The following is a 25,000-nucleotide window of genomic DNA, read 5'->3' on the forward strand; positions in this document are numbered from 1 at the left end:
GGAGGGGAGAAGAGGGGATAAGAAGAGGGGAGGGGAGAAGAGGGGAGGAGAAGAGGGGGGAGAAGAGTAAAGGGGAGAAGAGAGGAGAAGAGGTGGGAAGAGTGGAGAAGAGGGAATAAGAAGGGGGGAGAAGAGTAAAGGGGAGAAGAGCGGAGAAGAGGGGATAAGAAGAGGGGAGGGGAGAAGAGGGAATAAGAAGAGGGGAGAAGAGTAAAGGGGAGAAGAGGGAAGGGGAGAAGAGGGAATAAGAAGAGGGGAGAAGAGTAAAGGGGAGAAGAGGGGAGAAGAGAAGAAGGGATAAGAAGAGGGGAGGGGAGAAGAGGGAATAAGAAGAGGGGAGGGGAGAAGAGGGAATAAGAACAGGGGGGAGAAGAGTAAAGGGGAGAAGAGAGGAGAAGAGGTGGGAAGAGTGGAGAAGAGGGAATAAGAAGAGGGGAGAAGAGTAAAGGGGAGAAGAGCGGAGAAGAGGGGATAAGAAGAGGGGAGGGGAGAAGAGGGAATAAGAAGAGGGGAAAAGAGTAAAAGGGAGAAGAGGGAAGGGGAGAAGAGGGAATAAGAAGAGGGGAGAAGAGTAAAGGGGAGAAGAGGGGAGAAGAGAAGGGATAAGAAGAGGGGAGGGGAGAAGAGGGGAGAAGAGGGAATAAGAAGAGGGGAGAAAGGTAAAGGGGAGAAGAGGGAATAAGAAGAGGGGAGGGGAGAAAAGGGGGGAAGAGGGAATAAGAAGAGGGGAGAAGAGTAAAGGGAAGAAGAGGGAATAAGAAGAGGGGAGGGGAGAAGAGGGAATAAGAAGAGGGGAGAAGAGTAAAGGGGAGAAGAGGGGAGGGGAGACGAGGGAATAAGAAGAGGGGAGGGGAGAAGAGGGAATAAGAAGAGGGGAGAAGAGAAAAGGGGAGAAGAGGGAATAAGAAGAGGGGGGAGAATAGGGGAGAAGAGGGAATAAGAAGAGGGGGGGAGAATAGGGGAGAAGAGTAAAGGGAGAAGAGGGGATAAGAGTAAAGGGGAGAAGAAGGGAGAAGAGGGGATAAGAGTAAAGGGGAGAAGAGAAGAAGAGAATGTCTTTCATAGATCCAGACCTCTCTTGGGGACAGTCTTTCATTGAGAGAGGGATAATAACTCACTTGTGTCCCAGGTGTTTGAGGAAATATCCCAGGACTTTGAGGGACTGGACTCTGATGCTCTCAGTCTTAGATGCCAACAGCTTGTACATCACCCTGGAACAGGACAGGAGACATATGAATCACATTTAAACATGGCCCTGTTAATGATTGTGTCCCCTATGAGCTCTAGTCATAAGTAGTATATATATATATATATATACAGTGCCTTGCGAAAGTATTCGGCCCCCTTGAACTTTGCGACCTTTTTCCACATTTCAAGCTTCAAACATAAAGATATAAAACTGTATTTTTTTGTGAAGAATCAACAACAAGTGGGACACAATCATGAAGTGGAACGACATTTATTGGATATAAACTGAAAAATTGGGCGTGCAAAATTATTCAGCCCCTTTACTTTCAGTGCAGCAAACTCTCTCCAGAAGTTCAGTGAGGATCTCTGAATGATCCAATGTTGACCTAAATGACTAATGATGATAAATACAATCCACCTGTGTGTAATCAAGTCTCCGTATAAATGCACCTGCACTGTGATAGTCTCAGAGGTCCGTTAAAAGCGCAGAGAGCATCATGAAGAACAAGGAACACACCAGGCAGGTCCGAGATACTGTTGTGAAGAAGTTTAAAGCCGGATTTGGATACAAAAAGATTTCCCAAGCTTTAAACATCCCAAGGAGCACTGTGCAAGCGATAATATTGAAATGGAAGGAGTATCAGACCACTGCAAATCTACCAAGACCTGGCCGTCCCTCTAAACTTTCAGCTCATACAAGGAGAAGACTGATCAGAGATGCAGCCAAGAGGCCCATGATCACTCTGGATGAACTGCAGAGATCTACAGCTGAGGTGGGAGACTGTCCATAGGACAACAATCAGTCGTATATTGCACAAATCTGGCCTTTATGGAAGAGTGGCAAGAAGAAAGCCATTTCTTAAAGATATCCATAAAAAGTGTAGTTTAAAGTTTGCCACAAGCCACCTGGGAGACACACCAAACATGTGGAAGAAGGTGCTCTGGTCAGATGAAACCAAAATTGAACTTTTTGGCAACAATGCAAAACGTTATGTTTGGCGTAAAAGCAACACAGCTGAACACACCATCCCCACTGTCAAACATGGTGGTGGCAGCATCATGGTTTGGGCCTGCTTTTCTTCAGCAGGGACAGGGAAGATGGTTAAAATTGATGGGAAGATGGATGGAGCCAAATACAGGACCATTCTGGAAGAAAACCTGATGGAGTCTACAAAAGACCTGAGACTGGGACGGAGATTTGTCTTCCAACAAGATAATGATCCAAAACATAAAGCAAAATCTACAATGGAATGGTTCAAAAATTAACCTATTCAGGTGTTAGAATGGCCAAGTCAAAGTCCAGACCTGAATCCAATCGAGAATCTGTGGAAAGAACTGAAAACTGCTGTTCACAAATGCTCTCCATCCAACCTCACTGAGCTCGAGCTGTTTTGCAAGGAGGAATGGGAAAAAAATTCAGTCTCTCGATGTGCAAAACTGATAGAGACATACCCCAAGCGACTTACAGCTGTAATCGCAGCAAAAGGTGGCGCTACAAAGTATTAACTTAAGGGGGCTGAATAATTTTGCACGCCCAATTTTTCAGTTTTTGATTTGTTAAAAAAGTTTGAAATATCCAATAAATGTCGTTCCACTTCATGATTGTGTCCCACTTGTTGTTGATTCTTCACAAAAAAAATACAGTTTTATATCTTTATGTTTGAAGCCTGAAATGTGGCAAAAGGTCGCAAAGTTCAAGGGGGCCGAATACTTTCGCAAGGCACTGTATATATATATATATATATATATATATATAATGGAAATAGAGTGCTTGGACGGTTACAATGAAACCAGACTGAACTAGTTGGGTGTGCAGGGAAAGACCTCCCTGTCTGTTTTGAGAGTCTGTGTGTCGGCGTGACAACTAAATTAGTTTCCTGATCAAAACAGAGCCATCCCATTTCCTGCAGTGAAGATGCTGAGCACTCTGCAGGAGTCAGTGGCTGATATACATTCATATTTCATAGAACACACAGGGCATACAGTATGTTTTATCATCCATGTCTGATATAAAATGAATATGTTAATATCATAAAATGTCTTACCGAATATGTGAATTATTCAAAAGGTATCATGTAGATTCACAACACAATCTCCAGTATTAGAGATGTGATGTTATTACATGCATTTCGTGCATCAACAGCAAGCGGGCTTTGTTCCCCAAGGGCTGTGCCGTGTGTGTGTGTGTGTGTGTGTGTGTGTTGCGTACCGTATGCCGTTCCTCTGGTCGAAGGCTGGAATCATGGAGGCTGGGTGTTCTGACATCAGAGCCACTACCAGCTGGAGAACATCATGGATATTATCATCCTAGAGAGAGAGAGAGAGAGAGAGAGAGAGAGAGAGAGAGAGAGAGAGAGAGAGAGAGAGAGAGAGAGAGAGAGAGGAGAGAGAGAGAGAGAGAGAGAGAGAGAGAGAGAGAGAGAGGCGTTGAGGGGAGAGAGAGAGTATGATGGGGAGAGAGAGAGAGAAAGGTTTGAGAGGGGGAGAGAGAGAGATAAAACCCATTGAATTGAATTGAGAGACGGGAATGAGAGAGAGAAAGCGGGGGGTGAGAGATGGAGAGGGGGAAAGAAAGAGAGACAGGGAGAGAGAGGTTTACAGCACCATACAGTAGAGCATTCTCAATGGACAGACCTCTCAACCCTACATCGCTACAGCCAGGACCATGGGGACTTGCCACTCACCTCATGCATGGTTAGCAGGTAGTTCAGGATACTCTGCAGCTCATCCTCCTTCACGCCTCGGTCCTAAGAAATGACACACACGTTTTCACACTGACCAAAGAAGCGATTTATTCCTACTAGTAACAGAAACAGACTGACTGAAGAAGCGATTTATTCCTACTAGTAACAGAAACAGACTGACTCAAGAAGCGATTTATTCCTACTAGTAACAGAAACAGACTGACTGAAGAAGCAATTTATTCCTACTAGTAACAGAAACAGACTGACTCAAGAAGCGATTTATTCCTACTAGTAACAGAAACAGACTGACTCAAGAAGCGATTTATTCCTACTAGTAACAGAAACAGACTGACTCAAGAAGCGATTTATTCCTACTAGTAACAGAAACAGATGGGAAACTGCCTTAGGTTGCCTAATGATCACTGGCAGGTCTGTTAGATACTGTAGTTAACACCAGGGTGTTTGTATGCCAGTATCCAGGAGATAGGCCTAGGCACTGTTAATCAATGCCAGTGCTGAGCTAAGCTGTTGATGGATAATAATTCTCATTTTGGAACCAGTTGACAAATGCTGGTTTGTGAGATGAATATAATATTGCAGCACGTTCAGTGTTTGTTCCCCAGTCTCCTGTTGTTCAGAGACTTTACAGTGATGTAACGTTTAAACACTTCTGATGAGGAACCAGAATCTCTGCAGGAACAGATTGGAAGTTAATTGTTGTTTGAGCTGTGCGTGCGTGTGCGTGTGTATGTAGCTGATGCTGTACAGAATGGTAGATATTTTCTATTGGTAGCCAGTTTATATTCCCTCCGTTGTTCAAATTCTGCTTATTTCTGTAGTGGCCTCGGGCTGCAGGCCTATTTGTTGCAGAAAAGGAGCCTGCTGCCATGTTGTTGAAGCTAAGCAATGATTTGAACACAACAACACGGACGGACCTGAACCTGCATGCTGATTGGACATTATGGTTCCAGAGCAATTACCCATGGTTCCTTTCTCTGGTGGAGATAATAAACAAACTGTTTTTATTTTGGAATGGATGTGTGAGTGTTTATGTGCAGTACCTTGAGGATGAGTTGTTTGAGGAACAGCAACAGGAAAGCCCTGAGAGAGATGATCTCCTGCTGGGTGGGCCTTGGACCATCTGAGGACAAACACAGACCGAGTCACAGGGATCAATATGCACACGCACACACGTCTGAAATTGACTTCACATCTCAGAGCCGATCTATCGCTATCAGAAATCTACAGAGAGCAGTACAACTCAACACGGTGCTGTATGCATAACACTGCCCAACCCAGATGAGTGATCAAATATGAGGGGACAGATATGACACATTACAGACGGTTGGTTATTGATTACAGCTGCAGCCCGGCACTAGGCTCTGATACAACATCTATTATCATTAACTTCACTCTGCTCTGTGGTTTTAAGACATATTGTATTTGAGCGCGTAGAGTAAATGCACTACAGGACCAAAAGTATGTAGACACCTGCTCGTCCAACATCTTATTCCAAAATCATGGGCATTAATATGGAGTTGGCCCCTCCTTTGCTGCTATAACAGCCTCCTCTCTTCTGGGAAAGCTTTCCATTAGATGGTGGAACATTGCTGCTGGGACTTGCTTCCATTCAAGAGCATTAGTGATGTTGGGTACTTATGATGGGCGATTAGGCCTGGCTCACAGTCCGTGTTTCAATTCATCCCAATGGTGTTTGATGGGGTTCAGGCTTTCCCCAAACTGTTGCCACAAAGTTGGAAACACAGAATCGTCTAGAATGTCATTTTATGCTGTAGCGTTCGGATTTCCCTTCACTGGAACTAAGGGGCCTAGCCCGAACCATGAAAAACAACTACAGACCATTATTCCTCCTCCACCAAACTTTACAGTTGTCTCTATGATGTATTGGGCATGTTGTGTTCTCCTGGCATTTGCCAAACCCATATTAGTCCGTTGGATTGCCAGATGGTGAAGCGTTTCCACTGCTCCAATGGCGGCAAGCTTTACACCACTACAGCCGACGCTTGGCATTGCGCATGGTGATCTTAGGCTTGTGTGCGGCTGCTTGGCCATGGAAACCCATTTAATGAAGCTCCCGATGAACACGTCTTGTGCTGACGTTGCTTCCAGAGGCAGTTTGGAACTCGGTAGTGAATGTTGCAACCGAGGACAGACGATTCAGCACTCGATGGTCCCGTTCTATGAGCTTGTGTGGCCTACCACTTCGAGGCTGAGCCGTTGTTGCTCCTAGACATTTCCACTTCAGAATAACAGCAATTAGTTGACCGGAAAGCTCTGGCATGGCAGAAATGTAAAGAACTGACTTGTTAGAAAGGTGGCATCCTATGCTGGTGCCACGTTGAAAGTCACTGAGCTCTTCAGTAAGGCCATTCTACTGCCAATGTTTGTCTTTGGAGATTGCATGGCTGTGCCTCGATTTTATACACCTGTCAGCAACGGGTGTGGCTGAAATAGCCAAATCCACTCATTTGAAGGGGTGTCCACATACTTTTGTATATATAGTGTACGTGGACAGGTTGCTGCCACAGAGATATCGATAACATAGAGCTATTCATTTACACACAAGAACGTATCTCCAGAGTGAAGATAGTCCTCTGCTGTCAGACACAATTTAATCCAACATCTGACTGTCCTATTTCCCCTCAGAAATCAATGGAACCCCTTCAACAAAGGCTCCCTCAGCTCCTTGTGACACTGATTAATAGAAGCCGTCTGAGAACACAGTACAGGGACAGAACATGTCGCTAGATAACAGCATCCTTAACAACACAGCTGCATCCACATGCTGAATCCAACTTAGTCACAACTGTTGATTCTCAGGCTCTCATTGGTTGGTTCAGTCCACCTGCCCTGAGGGTATTGGGCAGGAGGAGGATAAGGTTCACTTTATTGATAAATTATTTATGTTTGTGTTATTAACGCAGAAATCCGCTTTCTCCTCCTCGCTACAGTGAGTGAGTGTGACTGGACTGGTAATTAATCCATAGCAATCATGAGAGCGTGCTTCATATACACATTTTATTATAGATACTTAGGAAATTGACCTAATTTCACTTTCACCCATGACTTGGTTCAGATAAAGCAGGCAGTAATAGCATTGGATAATATTTCACAGGGTTGATCAATACTCTATGTTTTCACTGGGAGGATACACAGATTCTCAGCCCTGCTCAAGATTAGACAATATTGGCGGCGTCCAAAATGGCACCCTATTTCTTATAGTGCACCATAGGGTTCTGGTCAAAAGTAGTGCACTATATAAGGAATAGGGTGTCATTTGGAATGTTGACAATATTGTTACAGCTCCTATCCAAATGGATCAGTTCCAGACGCTGGGAGTGTGGAGACCTGAAATTAGAAATTTGACTTCAGAGTATGTGAACACATACGAGGAGCAGGACCAACAGAGTGTGTGTCTAACAGAGCAAAAGAGAAAGACAGAGCAAAATAGCGAGAGAGAGCGATAGATTCTGTGTGTGCGAGCGCATGTTAGGGATTGAGAGAAATTGAGCCTGCACTGCAGTGTCTGTGTGTGAGAGGATGATGCATTGGTTTAATTTGATGGCTCTCTATTTACAGACTCCCAGAGAAACCAGCAGCAACATTTCCTAGAGACAAACTGTCCCTGCGTCCCAAGTGGCACCCTATTCCCTACATAGTCCACTACTTTTGACCTACGGGCCCTGGTCAAACATAGTGCACTATCTAGGGAATAGGGTGCCATTTGGGATGTACACCTGCACCAGCTCTGTTCCAACCACCATTGCTTTGTTCTTATAATTGAACACTTGATTACAGTATCTACCTGCTCTCTCCCCATCTCCCTCTCCCTTCATCTCTCTCCCTCCCATTCCCTCTCTCCCCATCTAGAGGCAACACCACAGTCGTCTGAGTCAAATGAAAACCAGGTCTAATGGAAATAGAAGGACGATAAAATTACCTCCAGGTTCGGGTGAGGACACCGTCCTCAGTGTTTGACCAACTATACCGTTCCTCTCTTCCGTTTCTCCCACCGGGATTCTAGAACCATCAGCAAAACACTGTCTACTACCCAAATGGCACCCTATTCCCTTTGTAGTGTAGTACTTTTGAACAGGAGGCAGACTTACACTTCTATTCATTTAAAGAACACATTACCGGGAAGATGAACTAGAAATTAGAAAGATGGTCTGTTTCACAAATATGGATTATATTCTACACACACATCATCCAACAGATGTCTCAGCAGACAAGGTTCATCACCAAGATCTTTCAAAGAGTGATCTCTACTAGGATGGAGTAGCTTTGTTTTCTGCTGTGTCTAGTTGAACGACCCTGACTGAAGAGAAACAACATAGCTACATAGCTAGTACAACAAACAGAACATGGCTACTAAGTCCAACAAACAGAACATGGCTACTAAGTCCAACAAACAAAACATGGCTAATACGTCCAACAAACAGAACATGGCTACTAAGTCCAACAAACAGAACATGGCTACTAAGTCCAACAAAAAGAACATGGCTACTAAATCCAACAAACAGAACATGGCTAATACGTCCAACAAACAGAACATGGCTACTAAGTTCAACAAACAGAACATGACTATTAAATCCAACAAACAGAACATGGCTAATAAGTCCAACAAACAGAACATGACTACTAAATCCAACAATCAGAACATGGCTAATAAGTCCAACAAACAGAACATGACTACTAAATCCAACAAACAGAACATGGCTACTAAGTCCAACAAACAGAACATGGCTACTAAGTCCAACAAACAGAACATGGCTACTAAATCCAACAAAAAGAACATGGCTACTAAGTCCAACAAACAGAACATGACTACTAAATCCAACAAAAAGAACATGGCTACTAAATCCAACAAACAGAACATGGCTAATAAGTCCAACAAACAGAACATGGCTACTAAGTCCAACAAACAGAACATGGCTAATAAGTCCAACAAAAAGAACATGACTACTAAATCCAACAAACAGAACATGGCTAATAAGTCCAACAAACAGAACATGGCTACTAAGTCCAACAAACAGAACATGGCTAATAAGTCCAACAAAAAGAACATGGCTACTAAGTCCAACAAATAGAACATGGCTACTAAGTCCAACAAAAAGAACATGGCTACTAAGTCCAACAAAAAGAACATGGCTACTAAGTCCAACAAACAGAACATGGCTACTAAGTCCAACAAACAGAACATGGCTACTAAGTCCAACAAACAGAACATGGCTACTAAGTCCAACAAACAGAACATGACTACTAAATCCAACAAACAGAACATGGCTACTAAGTCCAACAAACAGAACATGGCTACTAAGTCCAACAAACAGAACATGACTACTAAATCCAACAAACAGAACATGGCTACTAAGTCCAACAAAAAGAACATGGCTACTAAATCCAACAAAAAGAACATGGCTACTAAGTCCAACAAAAAGAACATGGCTAATAAGTCCAACAAATAGAACATGGCTACTAAACATCTTATACACTAGTACTGTTTGTCTCACTGTTTTGCAACACATACTAAAGCAAAACAGACCAAGATGTTAGTAGGAACATCCAAAACATGCAATCTATGACACAATATCTATTATTCATCAACGTCAGTAAAAGCAGAAAAACTAAACAGCCCCGGAGAGTCCAAACCCTTCCCCAGATCAGAGTAGAAACACTGCAGAACGTTCCAGAGCTGTCTATATATAAAACTCTCCCTACCACAGACACACTCAGTATCCTACTTCACATAGATCTGTACTGTAGCTCTGCTCAATATTTCATATAGGACTGGTCTGTAGCTCTGGCAAATTTCTCCACCCTACTGCTGATTAATGGTCATAGTGTTCTTTGTTTTCTGGGCTTCATGAGAAATCATTAACCATGTGATCTCTGTCAATAGAGGCTAAACTGCTGCATCAACTATTCATTACACAGTTAATACACATCTACTTCCTCTGTGGAATAAACTACACTTCTCTCCTGTGGTTATGTCCAAATGGCCCCCTATTCTTTACACAGTGCACTACTTTTGCCTGGAGCCCTATAGGATGCTATTTAAGAGACAGACCTGGTTTATCAGCACTGTTCTAACCTGACCTGTAGGATATATACAGGTCTGCTTCCAACCATATAGGCCTGTATCAGAACCTGGGCCTCTGAGCATTCTGAATAGTCTCAGAGAGAAAAAGCTGAGAGGGGAAGATGACATGACAGTTCAGGGTGACTTTGAATTCCAACACGGCAGACATCCGCCTCATGGCAGCCTGTTACTACACAGAGAGAAGATGCCTGTCATCTCTGGACCTGTGGTGTGTGTCTGTGTGTTTACCCAGTCCTTTAGGTGTAATGCCACTGCTGGCCTCAGGGTTGCAGGTCCAGTAGTAGTACTTCAGACTGTGCATCAGCTGCAGCACTGTCCCAATACGGCGGATGGTGGTGTAGATGGTTGCCGTGCCGATAAACTCTGCAGACAGGTACGTGTACAATGAGAGCTGGACCTGAGGGGAGAGCACACGCACACACACACACACACACACACAATTAACCTATACCCAGTGATTCTACATAAATATAGCTGTCAGGTATAATCTTTATAACCTACTCCAGGCTGATTAAGGTATCATATTAAGGCTGTGAACTGGTCATATTAAATGAATGCTGTATTAAAGAGGTCCTAGCTGACCTTAGCCCATCATCCTCCCTGCAGGTGTAGAACAGAGAGAGAGACAGGTTGCTGTGGCTGACCCCACATTCCACTCTATTAGAACACACTATAACAGTCTCCTCTCATCACTCCCCTCTTATTTCCTCTCCACTCCTCTCTCTCCATCTCCGCTCTGCTCTGTTCAGTCTCATTAATACGGCCTCTGTAATTAGCAATTGACTGGACAATAATCCCACACAGTCCCTCTACAGCTTTTATTCCATCTAACAGAGAGAAGAGGAGATATCTAAAAGTGCTCTAATCTAGTGTGTTACCTCTGTCTGCCCCTCTCGCTCTCTGTGCTCCATGTGAGAGAAGTGTATGGGGGAGGGGTCTGAGGTCGACCTCCAGAGACTCTCTCTACCTCAACTCCTGAGACATTGCCCCACAACCGTTATGTATTTATTCATAAGAGCCACCAGGGGCGGTGCCAGTGAGGAGAATGGATTCTCCACACAACCCAGCTCCTCTGATCCGCCTCATCCACTACTTCACGGGTCATTATGTATTTTCAGTCTAAAACATTTCAATACTTCTCAGGGTTGAGGAGCTGATGGTGACAGCAGGCAGTAAACCTCAGTCAGTGGTGAAGTCTTCAATTCGGAGGAGAAAATATCCACTAATATCAGGACCCGAAAATATGTTGTGTTACATAATGGATCATGGTAGAAGTGAGTATTGCTCTAAACAGTCTTCAGTGAGTCAGAACTCAGGTGGGTTACCATGGAGCTACCTGGAACCAGTAGAACCAGTTTGGGTGGGGCTCATCTTTACGGGGGACAAGGTCTACCTTGGCGGGGGGTGTGGGGGCAGGACTTACCTTGGCAGGGGTGTGTATCCAGATGGCTGCGTTGAACAGGATGTGGTCACAGAGCTGTTTGAGGAGTGGTGCTCCGTGGGTTAACCCGTCCAGGTATTTAGCGAAGGACAGGAACTGCTCAAGGACCGCACGTGTGATATGGACCCTGGAGCACTGGAGGCACAGGGACTGGTCAGACCACTGGATACTCAATCAATCAATCAATCAACCAGTCAATCAATCCCTCAATAACATATACTGTAAGCCAACCATAGAGTTGGATAGAGGGTTCACTTTCCACAAAGCCCGTTTTAGCATGGGCAGTGCAATTGAGGAGTTTCACCATTTTGAAGTAGTAACTGGAATGTACAGACATTTCACCAAACAAGCAAAGTTTGAGAGCATTTGACTGAGCATGCAGACTCAGAGGAGTCCTGCTGTTATCATTGTTGTCTGTCTTTCTGTCACGTCTCCTGACCAGGTAGAGGTAGTCTCTCCTAATATTCTAGCTGTGGTATAAACAGATCTGAACCAGATGGCAGGATGGTGTGAGTGTGAGAGTGCTGGCAGCTGGAGGGAGAGGAGAGAACGCGAGAGAGACAGAGAGAGAGAGAGAGAGAGAGAGAGAGAGAGAGAGAGAGAGAGGGATAAACTGTTTCCACCGTCTGGCCCCTGTTACAACCACCTGTTCCTGGCCCTGAGCTCTGGGCTCTGCTGGACTCCGGTGGATAGATGTCAGGATGCTACAGGACAATCTGTCTGTGTCCAAAAAGGCAGCATTTTCCTTAAAAAGGGCCCATAGGGCTCTGGTCAAAAGAAGTGGACTATGTCGGGAATAGGGTTCCATGGAGGACACAGCCTGACAGCGGCTGGCGGGGGAAGCAGTGAGGCTACATACCCTTCAAAACACAAAGTGGATTCTTCTTCCAAATCTCTTCCTCACCTCTGTGCCTCTCTGCTCTGTTCTTTGATCTGTGGTTTGATCCTATCCATCTGAGGCCTACTGGGCTCCATGTTTCAAACAGCATTAAAGAGTCTGTCTGACTGGTTGGCTGATGCCCTGTTGTGTCCCTGTCTGTTTCAGAACCATGGATCTATTTCTGGTCCTCCTCTGATATCCTTTGACCAAAAGTGAGGAGTAAAGAGGCTTTTGAACTAAAGAAAATATTGAGGGACATTGGTTGAAAGGAGGTATCTTTAAATAACTGTCATCAGCTGTTGCCAGGCACACCATAGGAAGTAAGAACGGGTAAACTGAAATGACTCCCTATGTAGTGCAATACCTTTTGTCCAGAGCCCTATTAGGCCAAGCCAAACCCTGTAGCTTTGTTCTAACATAGTGTACTATATGGAGAACAGCGTGCCATTTAAGGTACAACGTATGATGTATTGATTTCATTGATTTTGATTGATTTAATTGATTTGATTATTAAAAACCCATATACTGTAGCCACAACATCACAGCAAAGCAGTCAATACATAAAAAACAATGGAAGATGACAAAGAGTCCATGCCATCTCCAGCGTGTTATAGGTTTTAGGTTAGAGTTTCTACCTTCTCCAACAGAAACCCGATTACAAGGAATCCTTTCCCTCCCAGCATCTGTTCCTGCATCGCCACCGAGCTCTTCAACAGGTCAACCAGGAACACCAGGAGGGTGGCACTGCAACACACATACACACAGGTTTATAAGGAAACAGACACCGAGACACACATCCGGTGGGGTGCAAGTGTTCTGACATAAAAAGATAAATGTGTCAAAATACAGATAAATTGCTCCTCTACTGTTAAATACCACCATTATGTCATACATTATGGTGGTCCTAAGGCTGTTTGTCTCACTAGTGTAGATGCTCCTCTACCATCTTTAGGTAAACCCTGTTCCTCTGAGATCCTAACAGTCAGGTGGTAGAAAGGGAACATTTTATAAGGATATCTTCATCTTCTGAGGAAATCAGCAATCAGCTGGAGACTGTAGATCCTAACCCCCCAGCTCCCAGCCTCATCTCCTAGCCCCCGCCTTCTCTCCAAGCCCCAGCTTTCTCTCCTAGTCTTAGTCCCAGCTCCCAGCCTCATCTCCTAGCCTCAGCCATCTCCTCTAGCCCCAACTTCATCTCCTAGCCCCCGCCTTCTCTCCAAGCCCCAGCCTTCTCTCCTAGATTTGATTTGATTTAGTCTTAGCCCCAGCTCCCAGCCTCATCTCCTAGCCTCAGCCATCTCCTCTAGCCGCGACCTCATCTCCTAGCCCCCGCCTTCTCTCCAAGCTTCAGCCTTCTCTCCTAGTCCTAGCCCCAGCTCCCAGCCTCATCTCCTAGCCACAGCCATCTCCTCTAGCCCCAGCCTTCTCTCCTAGCCCCAGCTCCCAGCCTCATCTCTTAGCCCCAGCCTTCTCTCCTAGCCCCAGCTCCCAGCCTCATCTCTTAGCCCCAGCCTTCTCTCCTAGCCCCAGCGCCCAGCCTCATCTCTTAGCCCCAGCTCCCAGCCTAATCTCCTAGCCCCAGCCTTCTCTCCTAGCCCCAGCTCCCAGCCTCATCTCTTAGCCCCAGTCTTCTCTCCTAGCCCCAGCTCCCAGCCTCATCTCTTAGCCCCAGCCTTCTCTCCTAGCCCCAGCGCCCAGCCTCATCTCTTAGCCCCAGCTCCCAGCCTAATCTCCTAGCCCCAGCCTTCTCTCCTAGCCCCAGCTCCCAGCCTCATCTCTTAGCCCCAGCCTTCTCTCCTAGCCCCAGCTCCCAGCCTCATCTCTTAGCCCCAGCCTTCTCTCCTAGCCCCAGCGCCCAGCCTCATCTCTTAGCCCCAGCTCCCAGCCTAATCTCCTAGCCCCAGCCTTCTCTCCTAGCCTCATCTCCTAGCCCCAGCCTCATCTCCTAGCCCCAGCTCCAAACCTCATCTTCTATCCCAGCCCATCTGCTAGTCCTTTTATCAGCCTCTAATCCTAAAGACATGGTGTCCTCTGAGAAGAAGTGGAGAGACTGTTTACTTCTGCATTGGGGTCAGTTACTGTCTTTGTAGTGGGTCTCTCAGTTAAAGCCTGTCCTGACAGAGTGACCGTGTCTTGGCAGTCTGACAGAGGCTCTCTATGACACTCGCTAATCCGCTTTCAGTTTGATATGTCTTGTTGTACAGTATGTGTTCTGGTTGATGTCTTTTCAGAGAGACTGGTCAGAATTGTATGATGGGCTGATCGCTTATCAGATGGGCAGCTTCCTGGAGTCCTGTCGTTACATTGATGAGTTTCATAACTAGATTAGAATCTGGGTATGATGCCTTTGTCCCCGGGGGTGAGTTTCAGTTTATCCAAGGATAAAAGGTCGGAGTCTTTTTAGGTTCATCGAGACCTTGTTTGCAAGCTCCATGTGTGTACAGACAGAATAACCTCTAAAATAAAAAGTAGAATCTAAAACCCCCATGTAAAGATGTAGGTCTATTTGTGGTAGACATTTACTCTGTTTTATTCTGTATCATGTACACTAATTGTTTTGAGTGTTTGAGTTAATTCATTTGTGACTGATACATCTGATTTGAGTAAGTGCATTCCTCGTTTTTAGAGTAACTGTTTAATTTAATTTACGTTCACAATTTAGTTGGACTATTGGTAAATCCTAAATTGTAGAGTTAATTACACAACCCAGAGTATATGTTTGGGTCCTAACTTAGCCTTAACGAAGGGATGCAAACTAAATTTATAGATGCTGAAATGTTGATGGTAAGGAATTAGCTCACAATATCCGGAAAATCAGGAATTGCATAATGGTTACCTTAGACAGCCACATGTAATTATAGTATTCCGTGTGGTGATACGAAGATTAGCTATCTTGCTATATCCTTTAGATATGCTTACCAGCCTATAGCATTTATATACATGTTTATGGAGTAAGTTAAACTACATCAGTATGATAAACTAAATCAGTATGATAAACTACATCAGTATGATAAACTACATCAGTATGGTAAACTACATCAGACACACTATATGTCCCTTCATTCATCAACCAGAGTATACTAATTACACAAATCCTCTCTCCGATACCTTTTGAATCCACACATCATCTGTTACGCTGCAGTACCTGCTGAAGATGCTGAGGACCAACATGAGCCCTCAGTTAGTTTAGAGGTAGACTCACTGGAACAGGCAGCAGAACCAATACAGTCACTCAGAGTTCACTAGCTGGCATGGGTTGGAACACTACCCAGCAGGCTTAACTCAGGGCTGGGACTACACTACCCAGCAGGTTTAGCCCCTGCCTGAACCAGATAGAGGGCCCTAGGCAGAGCAGAGCCTGGCTCAGAGCTGCTGTGTGTGCATCTCCCCAGTGTGGTCTCTGTCACTGAGCTAAATCAGGATTATGGCCGAGCTCTGATTGGAGCAGGGCTCGTGGGGGGCTCTGACAAGGACAATGCTAGACCTTCAGGACAAGGATCAGCAGGGAGGAGTAAATTAGAACGTTGATTCTCAGCATTCTCATAGTAGAAGACTCACACCCTCACTTGATGAAACTTCCTGTACTCACCAGATTGTAGTCCTCAGATAGGGAAAAGGGACCGGGGACAGGTGACAGAGACAGGACAAATACTCACCAGAGATGAGAAAAGGAACAGGTGAAAGGGGACAGAGACAGGACAAAGGGACAGATACTGTACTCACCAGACGGTAGTCTCCAGCTGGGTCTCATGGTGCTGGTAGTTGTGCTGGTCGTTGGGTTGATGGTAGTCCAGCTGGGAGAAGAGAGGGAACAGCACCTGGATTCCTCCTATAGAGTGGATGGCACTGTGGATGGAGTGGGTCACTATGGCCTTCACATCCTAGCAGGGAACAATACAGTGTTAGTTTACTATAACTTCATTATATGTGGATTAAAAGGACATTAGACGAGACTAACCTATTTTATAAGGACATGGGGTGAAACTTACAGTTGCTGTCAAATATATTGGCACCCTTGCACGATTCACTATTTCTTCTAAAATAAGTTGAAATTGGGTAAAAATAGCCATTCAAAGTTTTAAAAAGAGAAAACAGATCATTCTGATCAATTGCACTGTATTGTATTGCTTTGTAAAGTGCAAGGGTGGCAACATATTTGACGCCATCTGTACGTGTATTATAAGGGCATGTAGTGAGACTAACCTGTAGCATAAGGGCGTGGGGTGAGTGGACAAAGATGGAGGCGTTCTCCTTGGGCGATGACTCCAGGCAGAGCTGGGCGTCAGTAGCCTTGGCGTTGTAGGTGAAGGAGATGGAGCTGGCCAGCTTGCCATCATACAGGACCTGCTTATGGTGCTCCGCCAGGTGGATGTCACTCTCCGACTTAAACTTAAACGTACTCTACAGAGAGGGGAGGAATAGAGAGAGAGAGGGAGGGAGGGAGAGAGGCAGAAAGATGAGGACAGACAGAGAGTGGGAGGAGAGAGAGAAGAGAGATGTGATAAGGCATGGTATCGTGACAGCTCATTCCTCTACTAAACTCTCAGCAGCAGTAGTGTCATATTCATATATTAATGGAACATGATGCTGATCGATAAATGAGTCACTCAGTCGAGGATATGGCAGACATACGCCCCCTTTGGAGAGATTGGGTACCCCTAGTAAACTGGAAAAAAAATCTGTCAAAAATTGTTAATATATGCAAATAAAAATTATTATTGGATAGAAAACACTCTAAAGATTCTAAAACCGTTGGAATTATGTCTGTAAGTATAGCAGAACTCACAGGGCAGGCATTCTTCCAAACTAGTTTTTGTGGCCATGAAAGTTGGAGCAACTTTGACGTCATGGCCCCCACCCTTCCCAACCAGCTATGATTCTGCGGACACTTTCTATCTCTTCCGCTAGATGTCCTCTTTCATTAGGGCTTCAAACCGTTCAAATCGCGCGAGAATTGACCCTATGGGAGTGAAATTAGTGCGTGCCACGAGAGAATAGGCTGTGCGTATGGGCGCGAATTGGTCACAGCCATTCCTTTGTTTCCAGCACTGAAGAGAAGGGCAGACGATGGCCGATTGAATTGAAGTTTGTTTTGCACGTCTAAAACATCATAAAGCTTGCTTCTGCACTTAGTTTGACCTGTTTAGTCGACATATAATGTGTAATTTTGAAGTTTTGATGCGCAACTTATCCGGACCAGAGGACGTTTTGGGTGCATTTCAGCTGATGTTATTAGCAGTAGCTAATACAAAGACGCAAGACTTGAAACCAAACGATGTATTGGGTAAGTATGAAGCCTTCCAGAACATTCTGAACGAAGACCATCGAAGGTAAGGGAATATTTATGCTTAAATCTGTGTTTCTGTTGACTCCAACATTACGTGGAAATGTAGCTTGGAACTGAGCGCTGTCTCACAATATGGAATAGTGTGCGATTTCTGTAACGTTAAAAATAAATCTAACACAGCGGTTGCATAAAGAAGCAGTGTATCTTTCTAACTATATGTAGAACATGTATATTTAGTCAAAGTTTATGATGTCTATTTACGTTATCTTGCCGCGCTACATAGATTTCCTGCGGGCATTTTTGAGTAATTTCTGAAGGTGAACTCACTGTAAATGGACATTTATGGATATAAATGGCATATTATTGAAAAAAAAAAATATGTACTGTGTAATATGTCATATTACTGTCATCTGATGAAGATTTTCAAAAGGTTAGTGAGCGATTTATTTTTTAATCCTGCGTTTGTTGATTGCATGTTTTGGCTATTGAAATGAGCTGTGTCTGGTGGTGGTTTTACATATATATGTGCTATGTTTTCGCCGTAAAACATTTTAGAAATCTGACTTGCTGGCTAAATGAACAAGATGTTTATCTTTCATTTGAGCTATTGGACTTGTTAATGTGTGGAGGTTAAATATTTTTAAGAATATTTTTGCGTTCCATGCGCCACCGTTTCAGCTGCACGTGGGAGGGTTGATTCCCAATTGGGAACCAGTATCGTAGACAGGTTAATGTAACCAATCCATTAAGGATGGCAGGTGAGAGAGGAGCTCAATTAATCAATCAACGCATCATCAATTGGAATGCTATTAATCAGGAAATCAGGAATGTCCTCTCAACGGAGGAGTGAATAATGAATGAACGGCCACAGACATAGAGGAGTGATGAGAGGCGAGATACATCCCTCTTCTAGCTACATACATGATGATTCAGATGGGGAGAGATGAGACCTACACTGAAATAGTTCTGAACTCTAGAGCTTCCCTGAAACCATTCAAAGTAATGGAGCTCAGTTGTTCTGCCTCCCTGAGAAGATCAACTATACTGTCTATCCTACGTCTCACTATAGAGATACACCATAGGTGACTGTAGCACCATGCAGGGTCTATCAGCCTTCTCTCATAAAGAGATGTAGATAGTTGAGATAACAAGCAGAGTAGACCGGGCTCGGTAGACCAGACACACAATGGGACTAGTATGATCCCAAGAACTCTAGTTGACAACCTCCTGGGGCCTGGTAGAGTAGGCTCAGTCTGCAGGCCTCTACAGCCAGCATCACTCTGGCAGCTCCACTATTACATGCAGACAGCTCCTTAACAGATTCTACTACCAAGCCATAAGACTGCTGAACAACTAAATCAAATGGCCACCAGAACTATTTACATTTACACCCCCACCCCCTAGACTGTCCCGTATGTGGGTGTCTCCTTGACCCTGTTAGACTGCCGTGTCTGGGAGACTCTGCCAACTGACTGAGATTATAATGAGGCCTTTTCTAAACACCTCAGTTACTAACCAGCTATCATTATCATTAATATGAATCACCATTCATTATATTACATCACAGAGACAATTACATGGAAAACAAGGTGCTAGACTAAGGCCAGAGACTGGATGAGACAGGCTATGAATAACTATGGTCCCAACCTACACTTGATTAACGACAGACACTGCTTTCAGGTTGGCTTGGGTGTGCTTAACAGTCCAAAGCATAGTTTCAGGGGCAGCCAGAGAACAGAACACAGTACATGTAGGGTATACAGTGTTAGGGCACAGGACACATGCAAGCATAGCCCTTTGGAAAGAGATGCCAGGTATCAGGGAACAGGGAATTGTAGCAAGCAGCATTGTTTTCACAGATTGGTAGGTGCAGCAGGATGTGTGCATGTACCATTAAAGTTAATCCTATCCTAACCTAATTCAGTCTGCCCAGTACGTACCTTATAGCCCGCTCCCAGCTGATGAATGGCAAATATCTGAGCTGGGTTGAGAGCCTCAGAGAACACATAGATGGCCCCCAGCTGACCACAGAATACCCTGTTAGCGTCAGCTGTCTCCGACGAACCCAGGAAGCACTTATCATAACTCTGTAGAGGGAGAGGAGAGGGTCAGTACACGGGCACACAGAGCAGGGGATTTATCATAGCTCTGTAGCAGGAGAAGACAGAGAGAGGGCTTATCATAACTGTGTAAAATGAGACGAAGATGGATATATTTATAACGGTCAAACATAAACCACAATATGATCTCTCTCACTCACTCACTCACTCACTCACTCACTCACTCACTCACTCACACACACACACACACACACACACGCGCACACACACGCGCGCACACACACACACACATTTTGCAGCGATATGCCATTCCGTCTGGTTTGTGCTTAGTGGGACTAGAATTTGTTTTTTCAACAGGACAATGACTGGTACTATATCTGTCTCTGGGAAATGGTTAGGGCCATTATGCGGACACTGAGTCAGAGATGAGAGGATTGGGCCATGTCCTTTAAGACATCCAGCAGACTCGGACAGGGGAAGCATCATCCAAACGTCAAACACAGCTGAGTAGCAGAGCAATTAACAGACCCCATAAAAAAGACAGCTTTAGAATGGGCAAATAGGATAATTATGAGAGTGCATGATTCACAGGGCCTCTAATAGATTGTCACTCAGAGAGTGAAACTGTTCAAAATGTGCCTGTGTGCCTTTCTGAACATGACCTTGCAGAGGGCTCACTACAGGAAGGAACAGTGACAGGAGAGTCAGTCAATCAATCAATCAAGCATCAATCAACCAGCAATGAGGCGCATTCTCACATCGTTGGTGTTGACGTGCCAGGCCATGTCGCCATAGGAGACCAGCTGGCCGTTGACATAGCAACGGATCTCACTGTTCCTCCAGCGGTTGTAGATATGCACGATGCTGATCATGTACCACTGAAAGAGAGAGAGAGAGAGAGAGAGAGAGAGAGAGAGAGAGAGAGAGAGAGAGAGAGAGAGAGAGAGAGAGAGAGAGAGAGAGAGAGAGAGAGAGAGAGAGAGAGAGAGAGAGAGAGAGAGAGAGAGAGAGAGAGAGAGAGAGAGAGAGAGAGAGAGAGAGAGAGAGAGAGAGAGAGAGAGAGAGAGAGAGAGGATGCACTAGAAACGACAACCCATTCAGTCCCACTGTATGAACAGGGTTTTAAACACAGCCTAGTGTTTGCATTGCAGTCACCCAGGTCATCTAGAGAACAAATAGGATCATGTGATTCAGTAGCTCTGATCTCATGCATATTGCATTATTACACAGGCCTACTGCATAGCATAGATAACACAGTATTACAAACCATACAGTTATCCATACATTCTGCATGGTATAGACAACACAGTAATCCAGACCATACAGTTTCTCTGATACATACGAAAATCTAACCTGTACACAGATCATCTCAATGTAAGGCTTTAAATGAAGCAGTTACAGCTGCAACCCTCACTATGTTAATCTACTGCAGATCAACAGGATTTAGACACATCATTAACATGACTATGGCCGAGTGGATCAGATTACTCCAGTTGACGATTAAGAGGCAATACCCCCTTTTAGATCACTTCTAATCACCAGGAGAGCAGATCATTGATTTGAGGATATCTTTAGATCAAAGTCTGCCCTCTACTTTAATGATCACTGATGACTTCACTACTAGAAACGTTGACCTGGTGCAGAGAGGAGAGGACGAGAGGGGGAACATAATTCTGTACATACTGTAGTAGTGCACTATGTATAGAATAAGGTGTCATGTCAGAAACACCATGGTTACTGACAGCTATTTAACCGAAGGCTGTAATTGTCTGACAGAAGCCATGAGCCTTGAACCAGCCTGTTATCTCTACTGGGACAGAGACAGGTAGGGTGTCAGACATCCCAAGATACATTACACTCCCTCGCTACACTCTCATCTCATCTCACTGTACACCCAGCTGCTCCTGTGAGGAGGTCCCTGTGGGAGTGTTAATCAGAACAGGTAATGATGCTTTCTCTCTCTGGTCTGAGGAGAGTCAGATCAGATTGTTTTTTTGCTCTGAGGTGGGTTTTTTGCACAATACCTGCTGAACCATGACCACCACCCCTACATTTAAAGGAACAGTGACAGGAAATGAGCATTAAATCTGTGTGCTACTTCAGGGGCTACATCGGTGTGAATGCGCAAATCTGATAGGGGTCACATTGAGTGTGGACAGTCAGAAAAAAAGATTGGATACAGAAAGAAAATCTGATTTGGGTAGGGTGGCTGTGTAAACACAGCCTAAAACGCTTGATACATGACCACAGAGATCATTAAGGGGTTTTCCTGATCGTACCCACATGGCAACAAGCTGGTGGTGAGGCCTCATTCATAACATACTGACCAGATCAATACAGTCCTATAGAGCAGCACCTCAACACACCATCACTCACACATGGGACCTGCACGCTGCTACATAAGCACTCTACTGATCATCAGCTATATGACCTGTAGGCTGGTATAAATAAGCACACTGACCATTGCTCATTGATCACTAGCAGGGTAACAGATGAAACCTGGTCACCCTTGTAGTTTCCACTTGCCTGGCTGAACTGCAGGCTTTTCGGTGGCACAAGGAGCTAAGAACGTTTCAGGAGGGCAGTCATGTCTGTTTGCAATGTAGAGGTCCCTGGTTCTGGTATCGGTTTGAGATGGTACAATTAAGCAAGCACAGCGACGTCCGTCAAAGCAGGAGGCTGATGAAATATGGCTTATCACCTAAAACCCTCACAAACCTTTACAGATGCACAATTGAGAGCATCCTTTCGGGCTGTATAACCGCCTGGTACGGCAACTGCACCACCCACAACCACAGGGCTCTCCAGAGGGTGGTGCGGTCTGCACAACACATCACTGGGGGCAAACTACCTGCCCTTCAGAACACATATAGCACCCGATGTCTCGGAAGGTCAAAAAGATAATCAAGGACAACAACCACCCGAGCCACTGCCTGTTCACCCCGCTATCATCCAGAAGTCGAGGTCAGTACAGGTGCATCAAAGCTGGCACCAAGAGACTGAAAAACAGTTTCTATCTCTTCCATCACTGACACAGAGAGGCTGCTGACTACATACAGACTTTAAATCATTGGCCACTAACAAATGGATCACTAGTCACTTTATTAATGCCACTTTAATAAGGATGTTTACATAACTTGCATTACTCATCTCATGTATATACTGTATCTATAACATCTTGCATATACCACTCGGTCATTGCTCATCCATATATTTACATGTACATGTTATTTTCCCATCCCTTTACTTAGATTTGTATGTATTAGGTAGTTGTTGTGGAATTGTTAGATTACTTGTTGATATTGCTACACTGTCAGAACTAGAAGCACAAGCATTTCGCTACACTCGCAATAACACCTGCTAACCATGTGTATGTGACCAATATAATTTGATTTAAAGAATCTCTTACCTTCCTAGGTTGAAAGTCATATTTGACACAGTGCTGAAAGCCTTTGCCTTTAGACTTCAGCGATGTCACGATCAGACAGTTGCCCACAAAATGTGCAGAGTAGCCGATTCCTTTACTGGTGCGAAAGCTGCAAAAGAAACGGTATCAAAATTATGAGGTGCGAACATTACATTTCTAATTTCAGATTGGCTCCCTAGACTTGATGTTTCACATTGTAGATACTCAGGAAAAATAATGCCTTTCTCTCACTGAAGTAATGATTATCATGCATCTATCAGGTTTATGTCAACCGAACACAATCCACAGCAGAAGGATAATGATAGTAACTATTGTGTCTGTTGCTGACTAATTCATTAGTACTTTCCCACTCTGGTCATTCCTCTCTTTACTTTGCCCTCTCTCTCCCACTCCCTCTCACATTCTCTCCCACTCCCCCTCACATTCTCTCCCACTCCCTCTCACATTCTCTCCCACTCCCTCTCACATTCTCTCCCACTTCCTCTCACATTCTCTCCCACTCCCCCTCACATTCTCTCCCACTCCCTCTCACATTCTCTCCCACTCCCCCTCACATTCTCTCCCACTCCCTCTCACATTCTCTCCCATTCCCTCTCTCATTGTTCCAGGCTGTTCCTCTCCACTACTCTCCTCTCCCTTTTCATCTCATCCCTCCCCTCCTTATACCCCTCTCCAGTCCTCTACTCTCCTCTCCTCTGCTCCCCTCCTCTCCTCTCCTCCTCTCTAGGGATTAATATGTTATTACACTATCTATTTGGAGTAGTGGTTGATAATCTCTTCTCTTGAGGCTATTGATCTCTCTGTTAATTACCCACAATGCACCACCAGACGTGGGCTGTGGTGGCTAGACATTAGTCTACATTAATAGTCGTTACCATTGTTCCTCCCCCTTACAGCCCATATACCCTGTCTCTGTACCTCCCTCTGATCCCAGCCTGCACACACACACACACACACACACACACACACACACACACACACACACACACACACACACACACACACACACACACAAGCTTGTACCAGCCTCCACAGTTCAGACCTGGGCTGGTTTTAATCACCCTAATCAGAACTCATTCCTCCTTTAAACTGCACTACATCATCAGGAGGAAGGGAGTCCTCAGACAGAGCTGCTTATAAACTTTAAACCTTGAAAAGTGGATGAAATGAAACACAACTTGTGGTCATAATCTGCTTACTGATTTAGAGGGAAGGTCAGAGGTCAAACACTAAAGTTACTGGGTCCCCACTGCGCAGACGTCAGTTCAACATCTAGTTTTGATTTACATTTGAGTGGTCAACTAACTGAATTCAAAATTAACAACAATCTTTGGATTTAGGTTAAAAGTTGGGTGGAAAAAATATGAAATTCTCTTACATGAATTACTTTTTGCAAATCCAATCAGTTTTCGATGTTGATTCAACTTCATCACATTGAATTGTTTTGTTGAAATGATGTACAAACGATTGAACCAGTTTTTGCCCAGTGGGTCAGTGCAACAGGTGGGGAACTATTCACCAGTAGAGATATGGTTTATATGTGCTACTCACCAGTAGAGATATGGTTTATATGAACTGATATGGTTTATATGTTCTACTCACCAGTAGAGATATGGTTTATATGTTCTACTCACCAGTAGAGATATGGTTTATATGTTCTACTCACCAGTAGAGATATGGTTTATATGTTCTACTCACCAGTAGAGATATGGTTTATATGTTCTACTCACCAGTAGAGATATGGTTTATATGAACTACTCACCAGTAGAGATATGGTTTATATGTTCTACTCACCAGTAGAGATATGGTTTATATGTTCTACTCACCAGTAGAGATATGGTTTATATGTTCTACTCACCAGTAGAGATATGGTTTATATGTGCTACTCACCAGTAGAGATATGGTTTAT

At 44.5% G+C, this 25,000-nt stretch overlaps 1 protein-coding gene across 6 annotated transcripts in view; it reads right to left on the bottom strand.

Annotated features, from left to right (window-relative positions):
* The window catches only part of LOC110503343 (neurobeachin), a 330,014-nt gene that overhangs the window by 236,696 nt on the left and 68,318 nt on the right, over positions 1–25,000 (bottom strand). For all 6 annotated transcript variants that reach the window (XM_036961703.1, XM_036961702.1, XM_036961698.1 and 3 more), the window contains exons 6-17: positions 23,074–23,200; positions 20,423–20,542; positions 19,545–19,691; positions 16,521–16,718; positions 16,041–16,198; positions 12,953–13,061; positions 11,420–11,572; positions 10,225–10,393; positions 4,934–5,013; positions 3,873–3,935; positions 3,398–3,495; positions 1,119–1,211 (exon numbers count right to left, since the gene is read on the bottom strand). In XM_036961703.1, coding sequence (XP_036817598.1) covers positions 1,119–1,211; positions 3,398–3,495; positions 3,873–3,935; positions 4,934–5,013; positions 10,225–10,393; positions 11,420–11,572; positions 12,953–13,061; positions 16,041–16,198; positions 16,521–16,718; positions 19,545–19,691; positions 20,423–20,542; positions 23,074–23,200 — 1,515 coding nt within the window. The remainder of the gene's footprint in view (positions 1–1,118; positions 1,212–3,397; positions 3,496–3,872; positions 3,936–4,933; positions 5,014–10,224; positions 10,394–11,419; positions 11,573–12,952; positions 13,062–16,040; positions 16,199–16,520; positions 16,719–19,544; positions 19,692–20,422; positions 20,543–23,073; positions 23,201–25,000) is intronic.

This window comes from Oncorhynchus mykiss, chromosome 24, assembly GCF_013265735.2.
Source record: "Oncorhynchus mykiss isolate Arlee chromosome 24, USDA_OmykA_1.1, whole genome shotgun sequence".
Taxonomy (NCBI): domain Eukaryota; kingdom Metazoa; phylum Chordata; class Actinopteri; order Salmoniformes; family Salmonidae; genus Oncorhynchus; species Oncorhynchus mykiss.